The sequence below is a fragment of the Trichoderma aggressivum genome (assembly GCF_033847375.1).
Source record: "Trichoderma aggressivum f. europaeum strain CBS 100526 chromosome Unknown scaffold_020, whole genome shotgun sequence".
NCBI classification, from domain to species: domain Eukaryota; kingdom Fungi; phylum Ascomycota; class Sordariomycetes; order Hypocreales; family Hypocreaceae; genus Trichoderma; species Trichoderma aggressivum.
This window is the reverse complement of record NW_026946386.1, coordinates 320652-339026: the sequence shown is the minus strand read 5'-3', so window position 1 is coordinate 339026 and position 18375 is coordinate 320652. Positions and strand designations below refer to the sequence as shown.

Below are 18375 nucleotides of genomic sequence, written 5' to 3'. Positions count from 1 at the left end.
GATATCATCACCACTCCACACAACATCCTCGGTATCCTAGAGCCACAGCCCGGGACACTGCACCACCTGTTCCCCCGCTCAAATCGCCACTGCAGGCCCTCAGCTACCCTCGACAGACTCATTCTTTGCATTGTCTTGCCCCTCCTCGGTCAGGCCGCGACGCATCAAACGCACTCCGCATTGCATGAAATCCCCAGCCGCGCCCAATCTCCCCACTTCGAACCGCATTTGCGCATCGGACAATCTCGTCTCTTCTTCTTCGAATTGCTCTCTCTAGTCTCGTCTCTCCCAAGACGTAGCCTGACAACCGCTGGAAGAGCGCCGATTGCGAACCTCGACCGGCGAGCACTCGCTGTGCACAGCCCAACATCCCCCAATGTCCTTCCTATAGAATAGACCTTCGACCGACAACTCTCTCCGACCCTCGCTGTCCCGGCCCGGGTTACGGCACCACCGTCGCCGACATGTTGGAAGGACTCGTCGCCGGCTTGCTCAACCGCTTCCTGGGCATGTACGTCAAGAACTTCGACCCTACGCAGCTCAAGGTTGGCATCTGGTCCGGCGACGTCAAGCTCCGCAACCTGGAGCTTCGTCGAGAAGCTCTCGATCAGCTCAAGCTACCCATCAACGTCATCGAGGGCCACCTTGGCGAACTCACCCTCTACATCCCCTGGTCCAATATCCGCGGCGCTCCCGTCAAGGTCTTTATCGAAGATGTCTACCTGCTCGCGAGTCCCAAAGAAGAGGCCGAATATGACGAAGACGAAGAGCAGCGCAGGAAACACAGGCTCAAGATGGAGAAGCTTGAGAGCGCCGAGCTGCTCAAGGAACGGAACAAGGCTGGCATGAGCCAGGAGGAGCAGAAGAAGAACCAGAGCTTTGCCCAGAGCCTGGCGACCAAGATCACCGACAACCTCCAGATCACGGTCAAAAACATTCACATTCGCTACGAAGACTCCATATCAGCTCCGGGTCATCCTTTCGCCCTTGGCTTCACGCTCGAGGAGTTTAGCGCTGTCAGTGCCGATGGCCAGTGGACGCCGTCCTTCATCCAGCAGTCGTCTACGACTACACACAAGCTCGCCACGTTGGGCTCCCTGGCGGTATACTGGAACACGGACTCGGACCTCTTCAGCAGTGGCCGCCAAACCGGAAACGACTCTCAAGGGGCAATGACACACAGTGACATGGTCGACAAGTTTAAGGGCATGCTCGCAAAGATTCACGACCCCGACTCGAGCAACCAATTCATCTTGAAGCCCGTCAGTGGACAGGCAAAGATTGAGCTGGACAAGTCCGGTGCCATTGAGGCGCCCAAGTTCAAGGCTACTCTATTGTTTGACGAGATTGGTGTCGTTCTAGATGACGACCAGTATCGCGATGCCCTGATGATGGTAGACCTCTTCCATTACTTCATCCGCCACCAAGAATACAAAGCGCTCAAACCAAAGGGCGTTAGTCCAAAGGAGGATCCGAGAGCCTGGCTGCTGTTTGCGGGGAATGCCATCCTGGGTAAGATCCACGACAGGAATCGTAAGTGGTCGTGGGGCTATTTCAAAGAGCGTCGTGATGACCGCAGGCGGTATATCGACCTCTTCAAAAAGAAGAAGCAGGGCTTGCAGCTCGAAGCCAATGAGTCTGGCGACTTTGACAAGCTTGAATTTAAGCTTAGCTACGAGGACCTTCGGTTCTGGAGATCGCTGGCTCGAAACCAACTGAAAAAGGAGAATGCCGCAGCCCTGAGCAAGCAGCCTCAGCAGCCTCAGCAGCAGGGCTGGGTTGCTTGGATGTGGGGTTCCAAGCCGACGGGCACCATCCAGCAAAATGAAGAGAACACGCAGATGACAGAAGAGCAGAGGAAGGAACTCTATGACATGATTGACTGGGACGAAAAGGCTGCGCTCGCTGAATCTGTCGATGTTCCCCGTGAAGCCGTCAACATGTGCATCGAGGCGGCGCTCAGCACCGGCAGCTTCACGCTCAAGAAGAGCCCACATCACGGCACCATGGATCTCCTTAGCTTACACTTTGACTTATTCAAAGCCAAGGCGCTACAGAGAAAGGACTCTGTACTGGCTAGCATCAGTCTTGGTGGCCTGCGAGTCAATGATGGTACGACTCCCGATAGTCTTTATCCAGAGATTGTTCGCGTAAAGGATGCCCAGAAGCGGAAGCCAATTTCTCTCGAGGAGCTGGAAACGGCGGAAGAGGAGCCTTTTTTCGAATTCGAGATTGAGCAGAACCCTCTTGAACGAGAAGGCGACATTGCCGTCGTGGGCAAGCTGAAACCCCTCGAAGTTGTCTGGAACCCCAACTTTGTAGTCGGCATCGTCGACTTCTTCCGACCTCCTGAGAGGCACATGGAGTCGATTGCGGCTCTGATGGAGACCGCCGGGGCCACCGTGGAGGGCATTCGGGAGCAGACACGAGTAGGCTTGGAGTTTGCGCTGGAAGAACACAAAACCATCAACGCCGAGCTCGACCTGCAAGCGCCGCTGATCATCATTCCCGTCAGCATTACCACGGAGCATTCTACTTGTCTCGTTGTCGATGCCGGTCACATGCACGTGAACAGCCAGTTGGTCGATCAAGAGACCTTGGCGGAGATCCAGTCCAAGCAGCGCCAGTCTTACAACGAAGAAGACTTCAAACGTCTTGAGTCGGCCATGTACGACAGGTTCATCGTCAAGTTTACCTCGACGCAAGTCCTCATTGGGCCTTCCATCGAAGAAACCAAGGCTCAGCTCACCAGCAAACCTGGCGATCGCGGCTCGCAGCTACATGTAGTCGAGGAGATCAATGTCGATTTCGTGGTGGAAATGTCAATTCTGCCCAAAGCGCCTAATCTCACAAAGCTAAAGGTCTCTGGCCACTTGCCAATGCTGCATGCCACCGTATCCGATGCCAAGTACAAGAACTTGATGCAGGTTATCGATGTTGCCATACCACGATTCAGCGCCGAGGCGGAGCAAAAGGCAGTGCAATCTGCCGCCACCACTCAAGCAAGGCCTTCTTCACGTCATTCTTCACGCCCACGACTAGCTAGCAATGCCTCCAGCCGATCCGCGCTTAGGTCGATGCGTGACCGCCGACAATCTGCGTTCCCATTCCTCCAGTCTTCTACCGCCGTCATCTTGGAGGACATTGATGATGACGATGATGATTTCGAGGACGCCGAAGACGGAACTCACGGCGAGCAGTTTAGAATGCAACAGCGGAGCTTCGAATTCAACTTCAAAGTAGACACCCTAAAGGGCTCGCTTTATCGAAGCGATCCGAGCCGGGCGAAGCAAGACGTCCTTTTGGTGGAGCTAGTAGCAGAACGCTTCGATCTGTCCTTCTATACTCGACCCTACGACATGGCGGCCGAAGTTTCCCTTGGGTCAGTAACTATGGACGACTTTGTGGACAATCCGCCTGCCGAATTCAAGTCGATTGTGTCTACTGGAGACCGAGAGGACCTCCAAGCTGGACGAAGCCTTGTTCACGTCAAATTTGTCAGGGTCAATCGCCAGTCACCCGAGTTCATGCCCGTGTACGAAGGTGTTGAAACCAACATTACCACCACTATATCTACCATCAACCTGGTTGTCACTCGGAAGACGCTCCTCACCTTGTTGGACTTTATTCTTGTGACTTTTACAAATAATAATGCCGACGAGCAGACGGGCCGATCTGGCCCCCCTCAGATTGACAACGCTGCCGAAGATGATGTAGCAGTTGACAGTGTGGTTATACAAGAGCCCAAGCAGAATACGAGTGCAACTAGCTCTATCCGCGTCAAGGTTGAACTGAAGAGTATTCGGCTTATTCTGAACAATGATGGCATCAAATTGGCAACTCTTTCTTTCAACCAAGGTGATGCTGGCATCTTCCTTCGGGGCCAGACGATGAGAATCTCGGCCAAGCTTGGCGACCTCTCTCTCATCGACGATGTCAACTTGGGCGTCTCAGAGGATTCCCACCTCCGGAAGCTCGTGACCATCCAGGGAGACGATCTCGCCGACTTTCGCTACGAGACTTTTGACCCTGAGAATCCCCAAGCGTACCCTGGATACGATAGTTCAATATTCCTTCGTGCGGGATCTGTCAAGGTCAACTTTGTGGAGGAACCGTTCCGCAAGATCATTGATTTCTTGGTCAAGTTTGGAAAGATGCAGGCACTATACAATGCCGCCCGCCAGGTTGCTTTGAACAGGGCCAACCAGATTCAGCAGAGCCCTAGCAAGATCAAGTTTGATGTTGTGGTCAATACACCCATCGTCGTCTTCCCGCGGGCCGTAATCCCAGGCCGTCCCCACCGTGATCTCATTACAGCCTACCTTGGAGAAATCTATGCACAGAACAAGTTTGTTCCTCTCGACGATAGCCACGGTGCGACAATTGCAATGAAAATCTCTGCAGGAATCAGAAATATTCGTCTCACTTCAGACTTCCATTATGCCGACAACAAGTCTGAGGAGTTGGAAATGATTGACCACGTCGACCTCGGATTCCACATCACTCATGCTGAACATGTTGAGGGCGTGAAGAGACCGGAGACCGAGATAGAAGGAACCGTGTCCGATATCAAGCTTCAGTTGACTCAACACCAACTGAAATTCTTGATGGAGATTTCAAGATCCGTCCCGGCTGCCTTTAGTGGAGATGGCGATGCTAATGCGGAGGCTGAACGGCTTGTTGATGACCAAACCTTGGAGCGTGCTAAAGGCTCGCCTTCTGATGACCAGTCCAACTCCAATGAGCAGCCATTGATCAGTCTTGGCCCCGAACTAGGTTCGCTCTCCGACGCGTGGACCAAGCTGGATTTTGTGTTCAACGTGAATACTGTTGGCCTCGAGGTCATCATGACCCCAGAAGAGGGCCCTGTTAACGATGTGGCCGCCTGCAGTCTTTCTCGCTTCTCTTTGGACGACACACATGTCAAGACGAGAATGATGTCTGATGGCTCGATAGAAGCCGAGGTCCTGGTTCGATCTTTTACAATTTACGACACTCGTCCTAGGGATACGAACAAGTACCGCCGAATCATGACGTCTTCTAACAAAGAAGCGCAGCAGTTGATGGCCAGCGTGACAATGTCTGGTGGAACAGAACGCAGCGTCATTGCAATGGCCACTATTGATAGCCCTCGTGTCATTTTTGCTCTCGACTACCTCTTCGCCATCCAAAAGTTTGCCACTGAAGGGTTGACAATGGAGGAAGCAAGTCCAATTGATACTGAAAGCATGCTGAGTTCTCCCGAGGAATCAGACACGGAATCAACGCAAATGTCGTATTCGCAGCGACCATCTATAAGTTCTCCTCGGCGTAGCATCTCTGCAGCAGAAGCCTCTTTAGAGACACAGCCGACGGCTCAAACTTCAATGGATATCTCTTTCCGGGTCAACCTTGTGGATGCTCAAGTCATCTTGATCGCCAATCCGCTGAGCTCAAGCTCAGAAGCAATTGTCCTCGGAATTCGCCAGGTTCTTCTGTCACAACAACACGCTCTTACGTTTCAAATTTCACAGATTGGCATGTTTTTGTGCCGGATGGACAAGTTTGAGACATCTCGCTTGAGAATCATTGACGATTTCTCGATACAGATGAGCATGAATAATCCACAGCCCAACTCCACAGACATCAATATTGAGATTGAGCCACTTATACTGAGGCTTTCTCTAAGAGACATTTTACTCGCTCTCCAGATTATCGGAAGAGCAGGAGAATTATCTGGAACGGATTCCAAGGGACCAAAGGAGTCAGCCGCTGATCAAAAGGCGAAGCAGTTGAGATCAAAGACAAGGCACAGGGCGTCCAGTGGGCGTGGTGGCGCCTCGACAACTGGCAAGAGTAGTCATGCAGGTAGAACAACAACTACTGCAGCAACTGCGAGGGCCATCACTTATGCTGAAAGATACTCCGCGCCTCCAAAGAATGAAAACTTGTCTGCCACTGTAGATGGCGTCCGAATCGTGCTGATCGGCGACCTGCACGAACTTCCGATCCTTGATATTGGAATTCAGAACTTCACAGCCACCGCTGAAAATTGGACGTCGAATTTGAAGGCTGAGGCGGCCATTGATATGTATTCCAACGTGTACAATTTCTCAAAGTCGAGCTGGGAGCCTCTTTTGGAGCCATGGCAGGTTGGCCTTGGAGTGGCCAAGGATCCAATCACTAGCTTCCTCTCTGTTGATGTGGTATCGAAAAAGACGTTCGATATTACGGTCACAACGGCAACAATTGCACTGGCCTCCAAGTCTTTTGACTTCTTGACGGCTGCTGAGAATGTTCTCGAGAAGCCTCGAGGCGTCGAAGCTCCGTACCGAATCAGAAACTATACGGGCTTTAATGCCATCATTCATTCCAAGAGCCCTACCAGCTCCGAGCCAATCACCCTGCAACTTGAAGACGGGCAAGAAGCTCCATGGAGCTTTGAGCAATGGGAGAAGATGCGTGAGACGATCCTCGCCGACTCGCAGCCAAACGATGTAGGCATCCAGCTCGAGGCGAGCGGATTTGATCCAATTAAGAATGTCCGCTTGAATCGAGAAGGGGAGTTTTTGTATAGCCTTCGCCCCAAAACCGATAACATCTTGCACAAACTCTGCGTGGAAGTGAGTTTAGGAGCCGACAATGTCAAATATGTCACGCTGCGTTCTCCACTCGTTGTTGAGAATGCCACACAGATTCCCGTGGAACTCGGTATCTACGATGCCCAGGAGGGTCATTTGCTCAAGATTGAAAAGATTGCTCCCGGTGATTCTCGACCCGCACCGGTTGGGGCTGTGTATGAAAAGAGGGTGCTCGTGAGACCAGACAGCGGGTTTGGCTATCAGTGGAGCTCAGAGCAGCTTTGGTGGAAAGACTTGTTGAAGCGCCCAACTAGGCAGATTGTTTGCAAGGGAGACAGTGATCCTTTTTACTTCCAGGCGCATGCGTCGTTTGATAACTCCAGCCCTATCACCAGGTAAGAGCGCGCTTCCCCGTACCCCTATGTACTATCATCCCTTATTTCGACGCTGACTGGATGTCGCTCCTTTTTTAGATCCTATCCGTACATGAAGATTAAGCTATCTGCGCCAGTCACGCTGGAGAATCTCCTTCCGTACGACTTCAAGTACAGAATCTACGACAAGAACACTAAGAAGGATTGGTCGAACTTCCTTCGGAAGGGCGGTGTCAGCCCTGTTCATGTCGTTGAGCTCTCTCATCTACTCTTGCTCAATGTCGACATGCAGGATACTGTCTTCAAACCAAGTGACTTTGCTATCATAAACTCTGGCACAAACGAAGATTTCCGCAGAGAATCTCGCATTGTAGTCAAGGATGACCAAGGCCTTTCTCTCAACCTTAGTCTTCACTACCACAAGATTCCCAACAGCGGCGGCGCCTTCAAGGTCACGGTCTACAGCCCGTACGTCATCCTCAATAAGACGGGGTTGGATCTTACGGTCAGGGCCAAGAGCTTCTTGCAGCAGGCGAAGTCGGCGGCTGGCCAGTTCCCCCTGATAAACACCTCCGATCATGACCGACCCAAGGCGTTGCCATTCATGTTCTCATTTGGAAACGACGACACTCGCAACCGAGCATTGCTCAAGGTGGCAGATTCCGAATGGAGCAAGCCTCAGAGTTTTGATGCCATTGGTAGCACATCTGAGGTCATTCTCAACTCTGGGTCTAACAGAAACAAGGAGATCCACCTGGGTATCACTATCCAATCTGGAGAAGGAAAGTATAAGATGACGAAAGTCGTTACGCTTGCTCCGCGCTTTGTGCTCAAGAACAAATTGGATGAGGAGATTCTGATACGGGAGTCCAGCTCGTCGGGTTACATGACGCTGGGACCTGGGGCCCTACAGCCACTTCACTTTATGCAGAACTCTACAGTCAAGCAGCTGTGCCTTTGCTTCCCCGGAATGAACAATCAGTGGACCTCGCCGTTTAATATCGCAGATGTCGGAACGACGCACGTCAAGATTGCCAAGGCAGGTCAGCGTCAACGCCTTATCCGCGTGGAGATTCTTGTAGAGGACTCCACCATTTTCTTGCATTTCAGCGTCGAAACCAAGAACTGGCCTTTCTCAATGCGCAATGAGAGCGACACTGAGTTTACGTTCTACCAAGCAAATCCCACGGTTGAAGAGGACGATGTAGAGGACCGAAGCGGCTGGAAGCCCATCCGATATCGCCTGCCACCTAGGAGTATCATGCCATACGCATGGGATTTCCCAGCAGCTAAGTTCCGCGAGGTGGTCATTTCTACGGCTGGCAGGGAGCGGCACGTCAAACTGGCGGAAATTGGCAACCAGTTCCCAATGAAGTTTACAAGCCCCAATGGCACGCAAAAGATTATTGATATCAATGTTGCCGCGGACGGTCCTACACAGACTCTCATTCTAAGCAACTTCCGACCCAGTCATAGTCTGTACAGACAGAAAACTCTGTCCAGGACAAACACTGGACCGGAGGCTTTCGAGGTCAAGTCTCAAGATACTGATGCGACATTCGTGGCCCAGCTCAAGTTGTCTGGTGTTGGCATTTCGTTCATCAACGCTCAACTGAAAGAGCTCGCCTACGTTACATTCCGAGACGTCCAATTTCGCATGACTGATTCGCCCGTGGTTCAAACGGTGTCGCTGGCCATCAAATGGATGCAAATTGACAACCAACTCTATGGTGGGCTGTTCCCCATGGTCCTATATCCAAGCGTGGTGCCGCAGAAGGCGCAAGAAATCGAAGCCCACCCGTCCCTGCATGCCATGGTTAGTCGAGTGAAGGATGACTCTTACGGTGTGCTCTACATCAAATATGCCAGTATCCTTCTACAGCAGATGACGATTGATCTCGACGAAGATTTCGTATTCGCCCTTTTGGACTTTTCGAATGTTCCCGGCGCAAGCTGGAGCTCCGAGGTGGAAGAGGGTCAACTTTGTGACGAAGATTTGGATATCCCAGAGCCATCACAGCGGGATACTGGCCAAGACATTTATTTCGAAGTCCTCAACATCCAGCCGATGCAGGTGGATCTCAGCTTCATGAGGACGGAGCGCGTAAACGCGGAGGATAAAACATCGTCTCACAACCCGCTCATGTTCTTCCTGAACGTGATGACGATGGCCATTGGCAACATCAACGACGCACCAGTGCGGTTCAATGCGCTCCTTTTGGAGAATGTCCGAGTATCCACGCAGATCCTGATCCAGAACATCACCAACCACTATAGCCAAGAGGTCATGTACCAGATCCACAAGATTTTGGGTTCTGCAGACTTCCTGGGCAATCCCGTGGGCTTGTTCAACAACATCTCATCCGGAGTCAACGACATCTTTTACGAGCCGTACCAGGGACTCATTCTTTCCGATCGGCCCGAAGAATTCGGCATGGGCATCGCAAAGGGTGCGGCATCATTCGCCAAGAAGACTGTTTTTGGATTCTCCGACAGCTTCTCCAAATTCACCGGAAGCTTGAGCAAGGGCCTTGCCGCAGCGTCCATGGACAAGCAGTTTCAAGATCGACGACGGATTACCAGGGCAAGGAACCGTCCAAAGCACGCATTGTACGGCGTGACGGCTGGAGCCAACAGTCTCTTTACGAGTGTTGCATCCGGAGTCGGTGGTTTGGCGCTCAAGCCTCTAGAAGGTGCCGAGCAGGAGGGCGCTTTGGGCTTCTTCAAGGGTGTTGGCAAGGGTGTTTTAGGGCTGGCGACTAAACCGGCAGTGGGCATTCTCGACATGGCTAGCAATGTCAGTGAGGGCATCCGCAATACCACGACAGTGTTTGACGGAGCTGAGCTGGAGCGCACTCGATACCCACGCTTCGTCCCCAATGACGGAATTGTGCGGCCCTTTAACCCGCGAGAGGCGCTCGGACAGTACTGGCTGAAGCAAGTGGACAACGGCCGATACTTTGACGAGCAGTACATTGGCCACCTCGAGCTGCCCAAGGAGGACATGGTTGTCATGGTCACCTTTGCGCGCATCCTCTTGATCCGATCACGGCGACTGACTAGCGAGTGGGACGTGCCGCTGAAGGACGTCCAGACGATTGCAAAGGAACGCACGGGAATCAGTTTGTCACTGAGGGATGGGGCCAATGGGCCGTTTATCCCCGTGGGAGGCGGAAGCGAGAGAGGGTTCCTGTACAAGATGCTCGGAGTGGCGGTGGAAGACTTTAACAGGAGATTCAGGGGGGGAGAGCGATGATTGGGATTGATTGATTTTTTCGTGCATGTTGTTAGTATTCTCATCATGGTATTGTTTATGGGAGATTTTGAGGAGGATGAAGACAAAATTGGGATTAGAAGCATGGCTTGAAGGGATGATTGTATGACCAAGACACATTGTTTTAATGCAAGAGACTTTTTTGTTTTGTTTGAACTTGGTGTGAATTTGCTGTGATAATCTTTTGTGTTTGTTGGAGATGTTTAATGGGTTGCTGAATTGTAAATTTTGGGAGTTAAGTCTTGAGAGGATTTGACATAGTTTGGCAAGACATGTGGTACTGCTTTATTGATTGTATTTGAATTGTTTTTTGAGTAAGTTGGAACATGGACTCGTTTGAAGGATCTTGGGGTTAAAGATGGGTATATAAGAATGCGATAAGGTGAATGCCGGGTAAGTGTCAAGTGTTGTGCGTAGTTGCGAACCTGTTTTGATCATCTAGATTGTTTGGGGACCAGATGTTGGGTGGCATGTTTACTCCAGAATGCTTTCTACGTCTGCTTTATTCTACTGCTTTCGTGGGTATGCGGTATCTGAGTTGGTATATAGGTACCCAGATGGCCTGTTGAGTGTTCTCAAAGCTGTTTTCAATGCGAGATGCCTGTATTCAAGATGACGCATGTCTCGCATCGTGATACGAGAGATGTATGAGATATGGGCCGTAAGAGAAGAGACTTGCCTGGGGGGATTCTTACGCGGAGGCTGAACTGAAGCTGGATGTCCAGGAGCCTTCAGGAGAGTTTCCATGTTCCATGGTTGGAGTTCAAAGATGGGCATCCATGACAACTGCCGAATTGCTTCGCCTTGCTGGACTGCCGAAGCATCCGATTGTTGCTCCGTAGGACCTCGTCAATCCACCGCAGCGGAATGATCCAAAGGACAGTCGCTTTGCCTACGCATGGCCGTGTCCGGAACTCCGGCCGGCCACGACAGCTCGTTTTCGGGCGAATCCGATGGGATGGGAGGAGATAAGGCAGATTGCGCAGCTTGTAGCGTTCTTGGACTGTCTCTTTTTTTTTCCGGGGCCGAAATGATCTGATAGCCTGATGGATAGTCTTCGGGAAAAGAGAAAGTAGACTATGATAGTGGACGCCCCTTGGCATGCTTTTTGCTGTGTTGGATGAGGACCATCGATCTGGGCTAGATGAATGGCGTTATTGCAAGGGGTGTGGGAGGGGTTGAAGGATGGGATGCGGCATTGAAATCTGGGATTGCTGGTTCGCCAAGTGCCTGAAGCGCATGTTTGTGTCTGCCCGCATGCATGAAGGTGATGGTGATGGATGTTTTGATAGTGGTGATGATAAGGGAGGGAGGGGGGGTCTACTACATGATGCAGCTAGTGAAAAAAAGCGATGCCATCCATCATGCTGGTGCCCCAATGTTTCCCCAGTTCCCCAAGTTCCCCGTAACTCGAAGATCCGACACAATGGTTTGAATTGGTCTGGGGGGGAGAGCAGCCGTGACATCGGGAGCCGCCGATGGGCCTGGCGATGCCTGCGGGGGTGGAGGAGGCCGGACGGAGGAGGCCGAAAGGCACAAGGCTAGAGAGAGAGAGGTCTGGAGAGAGCTGTTCGCGCCTCGGTCGAAACGGGCAACACAAGGCCGGATTGGAACCACGCCCCCCTTTCCAATTGATTGCTAGTCATGGCGCATGTTTTTAATCCTATGCCAATCTTCCCCCTGGGGAAAACACGAATGCCAACTTTGGGGAAGCTTGTCGATGGAGTTTTGTAGGTAATAATTAGCAAATATCGGGAGCGCGGCTGAAATTGGTCACGTAATGTATTGGGACGTGGAGCTGACTTTGCTCTATCCGGCTTGAATCTCCCTGTGGATTTGACAGACTAAGCTTTCATGTCTTGCCCATGATGAATAAGGAGAGGCAAATGTTGAAAGCAAAACAGCCCAAGGCCAAAGAAGCATTTTGTGTTACGGAATAGCGTTCCGCAAACCACAAAAATAGTCTCCGGGTGGCTTGCCACGAGGCAGGGCGTGGAGCCTCGTTCGCCGTAGGTAGTTCGTCTGGCCGTCGAGCTGGAGAAGTCTGGGGCTGACGGTGAAGGGCAACGAAATTGTGGGATGTTAAACCAAGAAATGAAAGGCACAAGTGGAGGAGGGAGCTTGCTTGAAGGCAAAGGTAATGGCCCGAGGGTTAGAAGTCGTACAGTGAAATTCGTGGCATGGGCAGATGCGGCTTGAAGCGGGCCATGAAGCACAGTCTCGTACCACGAAAGAAATCTCTGCTCTGCTTCTTTCTTGGCGGAGGACATGTCTGTTCCAATGTGAAGCCCACGCACGGTGAGATTGCAAAAAGTCCCATTTCTTTGGCGACTTGAGTGGTGTGTCGATCAGGCCAGGCGCAGATTCATCTCGCTCGCCACGCCTCGCCGCAACATACATGTCCAGACAGTCCAGCATGTCGGACATGTTTGCTTGTGCGAAAGGTCTGGTGTGTGTGCCGTTACCGTGCTGCGTGTGTGTGGAGCATCCCGGCTGGTTGCTGGGATTGGCAGGGCGCCGGTGCGTTTGGAAATCTTGGTGGTCGCGTGTCTGGTTGAATATCCCAGCATCGTCCCCCCACAGCAATGCGTGCTGCCGGTACCAAAGGGCACCGCGAACATGAGGGCGTGCATAATGAAGATGCCAATGCCGGCCTATGGATTGGATTGGATTGGATTGGATTGGCGTGTAGTCCGTAGTCGTATAAAGCTGTTCTCAAGAGCAGAGCTGCTCGGCTCCCGGACCGAAATGTGCGTTGCCATCCATTGCTTGGGAGGGCCAGCGTCGTACTGCTCTAGTTTCCCGATTCCCCCAGAGATGGATGCGTGGCTTCGGGGCAACAGACGTCCCTTTTCCCTTGAAGCCCTCCCGAGTCATACAAACAGCAGACGTCGCTGGAATGACGGAGACACCAATTGGAAGACTGAATTGACACGCCACGCAGCAGGTAGCCCGGCTGCCATGGGCCAAGGAACGCCACTCCGACCCAAAAGAATGAACGATTCTTTGTTTTTATGCTCCGAAAAGCTGCCTCCAACGATGTCGAGTCCCCGGGGCTGGCCGACTTTAGCAGTTGGGAGCTAAAGCAAGCCATGCTTATTCCACGGCAGTAGTGTGTCAATACGGCTAGCGGCTGTGCCTTGCTTGCTCGCATTTGGCCATTGAGCGTACAAGTTTAGGGTTGGCGATGCTCCGTGTGAGAAGTTGAACGGGGATTCCCTTTGATTAGCAGCTGGGGTCTCCGGAAGTCGAGACGAAACAAGACGACACGAGACCCCAGAAAGCAGCAGCTGGGAGATAGCACCAGGCCGGGGTGTACTATCGCGCATCTTGTACGTAATTGCTGGTCGACATCGTCGTTGGACGATGCCCTTCAGCTCGTGCGCGGTCGTGGTTGAGCTAGGGGGCACAGTTGCAGACGGATAGATACGATGCTGGCAAAGGTTCCTGTTGCAGCTACGCGAGCCGAGCCTTATCAGACGCAGCTAGGCAGGCCATCCATGTGAGAAAGTCGCTCTGGTGGTTGCTTGGCACTGCATCGCGGCCTTGCTCTTATCAGCTCGTCAGCTCTGCCACCCTCTTTCTTTCACCTTTGGCCATTTAGATTGCCACTAACAGAGCCCAGGCCGAGACGCCTCTTTGGCTGGACGGGAGGCTCTCGGTGGCTGTTTCTGCGAACCTTCCACAAAGGGCAACGAGTCTCAAGACGCCACCGATCCCAGCCCGGAGCCCAGGATCTTGATTATCCTCCTCCCTGCTCACCTGCTCGCCTTGCTGTATGTCGCTCACGGGAATCCTTATCTCGCGGCGGGCAGGGCAGGGCAAAAGCTGACAAGGCGATATCGCGTGCATAAGTCGGTCGTACACACAGCAAGTCGTCCAACACCGCATCCGCCTGCTGAGTCGAAGCCATGACATGACAGATTAGCGGACCGTTTCTGGAGCGGAGAAGATGGGCCCGGATTTGGCCTGGAGCCAGCCGTGGAGCCATGCAAGAAGCCATCCAATCCTCCAGTCCGAGTTGGCCAGAGACAGACTTATCGGAGGGGCGCGCCACTGATAAAGACGCCAATATTTTCTTCCCTTCCCTTTTTTCGCCTCCCTTGATGTAGATGCGAGCATCAAGCATCTTTGGGAACTGTGGCTCGCGATGCTTCGATGGCGTCTCGTATCGAATAGAAGAGACTCTGTACTGTACGGAGAGGTTCTGATGGCTTCGACTTGGGCAGGCAGGCAAATAGTCTCAACTTGTCGCAGTGGAAAGCCGGTCAATGCCACACATCTGGCTTCATGTTGCTTTTCTTCTCCTCGTTGGCGATTGGTGGCGCTTGGTTGACCGATCGATCCTTTTTTTTTTTTAATTTTCCTTCTCGAATATTGTTAGTGTGCGAGGCTTCGGTGACGGGTCTAGCAACAAGTGACCCTTGGCGGGATTGATTGGCAGAATCAGAAGTACCTTTGGCCGCTGAAAAAGGTTCCGGCAGTGGTGCCTAGTGAGGATTGAGTGATGCGCGCACCGTGCACAGGCCGTCTCGATAGCCCGGCGTGTTGAAGATTGCGCGGGGGAACTTGCGAGCACAGGTACGGTGGCTGCAGGAGGCATGTACCGGATGGCTATCGATAAACTGATAAGTATGCACCTGGCAGAGGTGTGTGTAAGGACAATTACATGTGCTACTGTGAGGCTGCTGAGATTGATACGAGGCCTGCTGCTGAAATGGGGATCTTGAAGTGATTGCGTAATAATCATTTTCGGATGCTCAGACAAATATCACGTCCAATGCCAATTGGCATCTACAGTACATGATGCCTGCAAACACATGCATGTCCCAGATGCTCGGATTCCATTGCAGACACACGCACAGATCACCCGCCAGATTTGCTGCCGAGGTAGCGCACAGTGCGCACAGCGACAGGCCGTGCTGGGTACAGCCCCTGCCCTGGTGGCGTGCCGCAAGTTCGACTTGGTCTACCTGCTAGGTACTTTGCAAGCGCCCTTTTTTCGGAGCAGCGCTACTGCTTTGGGCTGGACCCTCGCTGTACTGGACCGCCGCACCCCCTGGAGCACCCCTCTAGGGCCCCCGCAAGGCCGCTAAAAGATCCATATCCATGTCGTGAACAAGTCCCAGGCCAGGGCTTCTCCACACTTTTTTTTCTCTCTCCCAATGTTCCCTCTCATCGCAAAAAGGCTGGTTCCATCTCGAGCGAAACGGCGTGGCCGCTGCTCGTGTGGACTACAGTGGACTGCAGTGGGCTGCGGTACTCGTACTCGTGGGGATGGGGATGCTGGTTTGGCCGAGTACAAAAACTCGAGCCTCGACCCCACGAGCCGGTGATGCTTCCTCTCTTCTCCCCAGGATTCACGCCGTCATTTCGTCCGGGCTTCCTCCCAGGTTCAGCTGCTTGCTAGCCTGCTCTTGTTTCTTGTTTCAAGCCTCTTCGACTTGAGTTTCAACCTCTCTGTCAGAGTCAGACTGGCTTGACTGACTGTCTGTCTTTCCGGGTCACGGGCTTGTGTTGTGTGTTGCGTATTGCTTCAACAACCCTGACTGACTACTGCTAGCCTTGCTCAACCCAAGGCCAAGAGAACCCCCGGGAGAAGAAGAAGCAGAAGAAGAAGAAGAGAAATCTCAAAAAGAGAAGAAAAATGGCTGATTCGTCAAAACCCGCTGCCGACCCGGCTCCCTACCACGATGCCACCGAGGGCGTCCACCACAACCCGGATCCCGCCCTGGAGCCCGCTCACCAGCACCAGCATCACCACAAGCATCACTCGGACCGGGTCGACGCTGCCGGCCATGACGATGCCGTCTACACAAAGGGCACCAACCTGGACGCGACGCTGGTGCCCGTCCAGGACCACACCCACGACGTGCGCAGCATCGACAAGGAGCACATTCACACGCCGCCCGACTACAGCGACCACGAAAAGGTCGGCCAGACGGGCATCGTGCGCACGGGCATCGACCCGGACGAGACGGGCTCGCAGCGCCGCTGGTACTTTGGCGTGCCCTACCGCTACTTCCGCGCCTTTGTCCACATCTTCATCTTCCTGCTCTTCACCGGCTGGTGGATTGCGTCGCTGATCCTGCACCGCGACGACAAGAACTGGGTCATTCCCTTCCTGCTGTGGCTGGCCATCTCCATCCGCCTCTTCTTCTTCCACGTGCCCGTGCGCTACCTCTCCAACGCCATCAAGTGGGTGTGGCAGCGAACGGCTCTCGTCGTCTACGACCGCATCCCCGAGAAGCTGCGCACTCCCGCCGGTGCTGTCGTGGCCCTCGCCACCGTCCTTGTTGGCTCCTTCGCCTCCGAGGAGAGCGCCGACAACACGCGCGCCAACCGTGCCGTCAGCTTGTTTGGCATGCTCGTTATCCTCTTTGGCTTCTGGATCACCAGCAACTCCCGCAAGCACGTCAACTGGCGAACCGTCATCGGCGGCATGCTGGGCCAGTACATCATTGGTCTCTTTGTCCTGCGAACCGGCGTCGGTTACGACATCTTCAAGTTCATTGCTGATCGTGCCGGCGACTTGCTCGGCTTCGCTCACGATGGTGTTGCCTTTTTGACCACCCCCGACGTGGCCGCGCTCCCCTGGTTCTTCTTTGGCGTCATCCCCGCCATCATCTTCTTCATCTCCCTGGTGCAGGTCTTGTACTACATTGGCTTCATCCAGTGGTTCATCAAGAAGGTGGCCATCTTCGTCTTCTGGGCTCTCAATGCCTCCGGTGCCGAGGCCGTCGTCGCTGCCGCCACCCCCTTCATCGGCCAGGGAGAGTCTGCCATGTTGGTCCGTCCCTTCGTCCCCCACATGACCAATGCCGAGCTTCACCAGGTCTTGACCTGTGGTTTCGCCACCATTTCCGGCTCCGTCCTGGTTGGCTACATTGGTCTTGGTCTCAACGCCGAGGCGCTCGTCTCCTCTTGCATCATGTCCATCCCCGCCTCCCTCGCCATCTCCAAGCTTCGCTATCCCGAGACCGAGGAGACTCTCACCGCTGGCCGTGTCGTCATCCCCGACGACGACGAGCACAAGGCTGAAAACGCCCTGCACGCCTTTGCCAACGGTGCTTGGCTCGGAATCAAGATTGGTGGCACCATTATTGCCTCGCTGCTCTGCATTCTCGCGGCCGTCGGTCTCATCAACGGCCTCCTTACCTGGTGGGGTCACTACATCAACATCAACCACCCTACCTTGACTCTCCAGACCATTCTGTCCTACATCTTCTACCCGGTTGCTTTCCTGCTTGGTGTTCCTCGAGACGGCGATCTCCTCAGGGTTGCCAAGCTCATTGCCGAGAAGGTCATCACCGTAAGTATCACCTCTTTTTTTTCCCTTTCTTCTCTTCTCTTTCACGTTGGCAATATCTCCGTCTCCCTCTCTCCGTCTCCAACTTGTGCCCTTGATTTGTGACGTGATAATGACAATTGCTGCCTCCAGAACGAGTACAATGCCTTCAACGCCATGGCCACCGACCCATACTACGCCGACATGTCTCCTCGCTCCCAGCTCATTGCCACCTACGCCCTCTGCGGCTTCGGCAACATTGGCTCCCTGGGTATCCAGATTGGTATTCTGAGCCAGCTGGCCCCGTCCCGTGGTGGTGACGTCTCCCGACTTGCCCTTTCTGCCCTCATCGCTGGTGTCTTCTCAACCTTGACCTCGGCCTCCGTCGCTGGTCTTGTCGTTACCACCCAGCTCTCCCACTTTACCAGGCCTCCGGCGTCTGGTTAGTTGGAGTTTTGTGCGTGTTTCGTGTGAAAGATGTGTGCCACGTAAAGGAGACTATGTGTGTTTTTATTTTAAGAACAGAGACGAACGAGAGGATGAACAACATGAAGAGATGGAGAGAAGATACCCCACCATGATCTGTGCTCGGATGTGGATGGTCAAATTAAGGAGCATATTTAATTACCATGATGAGATAAACAAAAAGCATCAATCAAAGCAAAGTCGCCCGTAAACGATCCCTTGTGGTCGGGCATGCCATGTTTACGAGTCCCCCGTTGATCCCCGTGTTTTGGTGTGTGTATGATGATGTATTAGAAGCCGTTGAGTTGATGTGTCAACCCTTGATGAAACTACTTTAATGAAGCTACCTTGATGAAACCATCTTGAACAGCACTCGATGGCTTGTGTTTCCATCAACCAGCATTGATTCGCACA

The 18375-nt window shown here is 53.1% G+C and overlaps 2 protein-coding genes across 2 annotated transcripts; both read left to right on the top strand.

Annotated features, from left to right (window-relative positions):
* Positions 1-464: 464 nt before the first annotated feature.
* On the top strand, positions 465-10190 carry Triagg1_5646 (uncharacterized protein; the record flags this gene model as incomplete). Its single annotated transcript, XM_062900183.1, has 2 exons — positions 465-6955; positions 7034-10190. The coding sequence occupies 2 exons, from the start codon at positions 465-467 to the stop codon at positions 10188-10190; spliced, it is 9648 nt and encodes a 3215-aa protein (XP_062755446.1).
* Positions 10191-15855: 5665 nt separating this feature from the next.
* Positions 15856-17943, top strand: Triagg1_5645 (uncharacterized protein; the record flags this gene model as incomplete). The annotated part of the gene is made up of 2 exons (XM_062900182.1): positions 15856-17520; positions 17650-17943. 2 exons carry the CDS (start codon positions 15856-15858, stop codon positions 17941-17943), a joined length of 1959 nt encoding a protein of 652 aa, XP_062755445.1.
* Between the last annotated feature and the right edge of the window lie 432 nt (positions 17944-18375).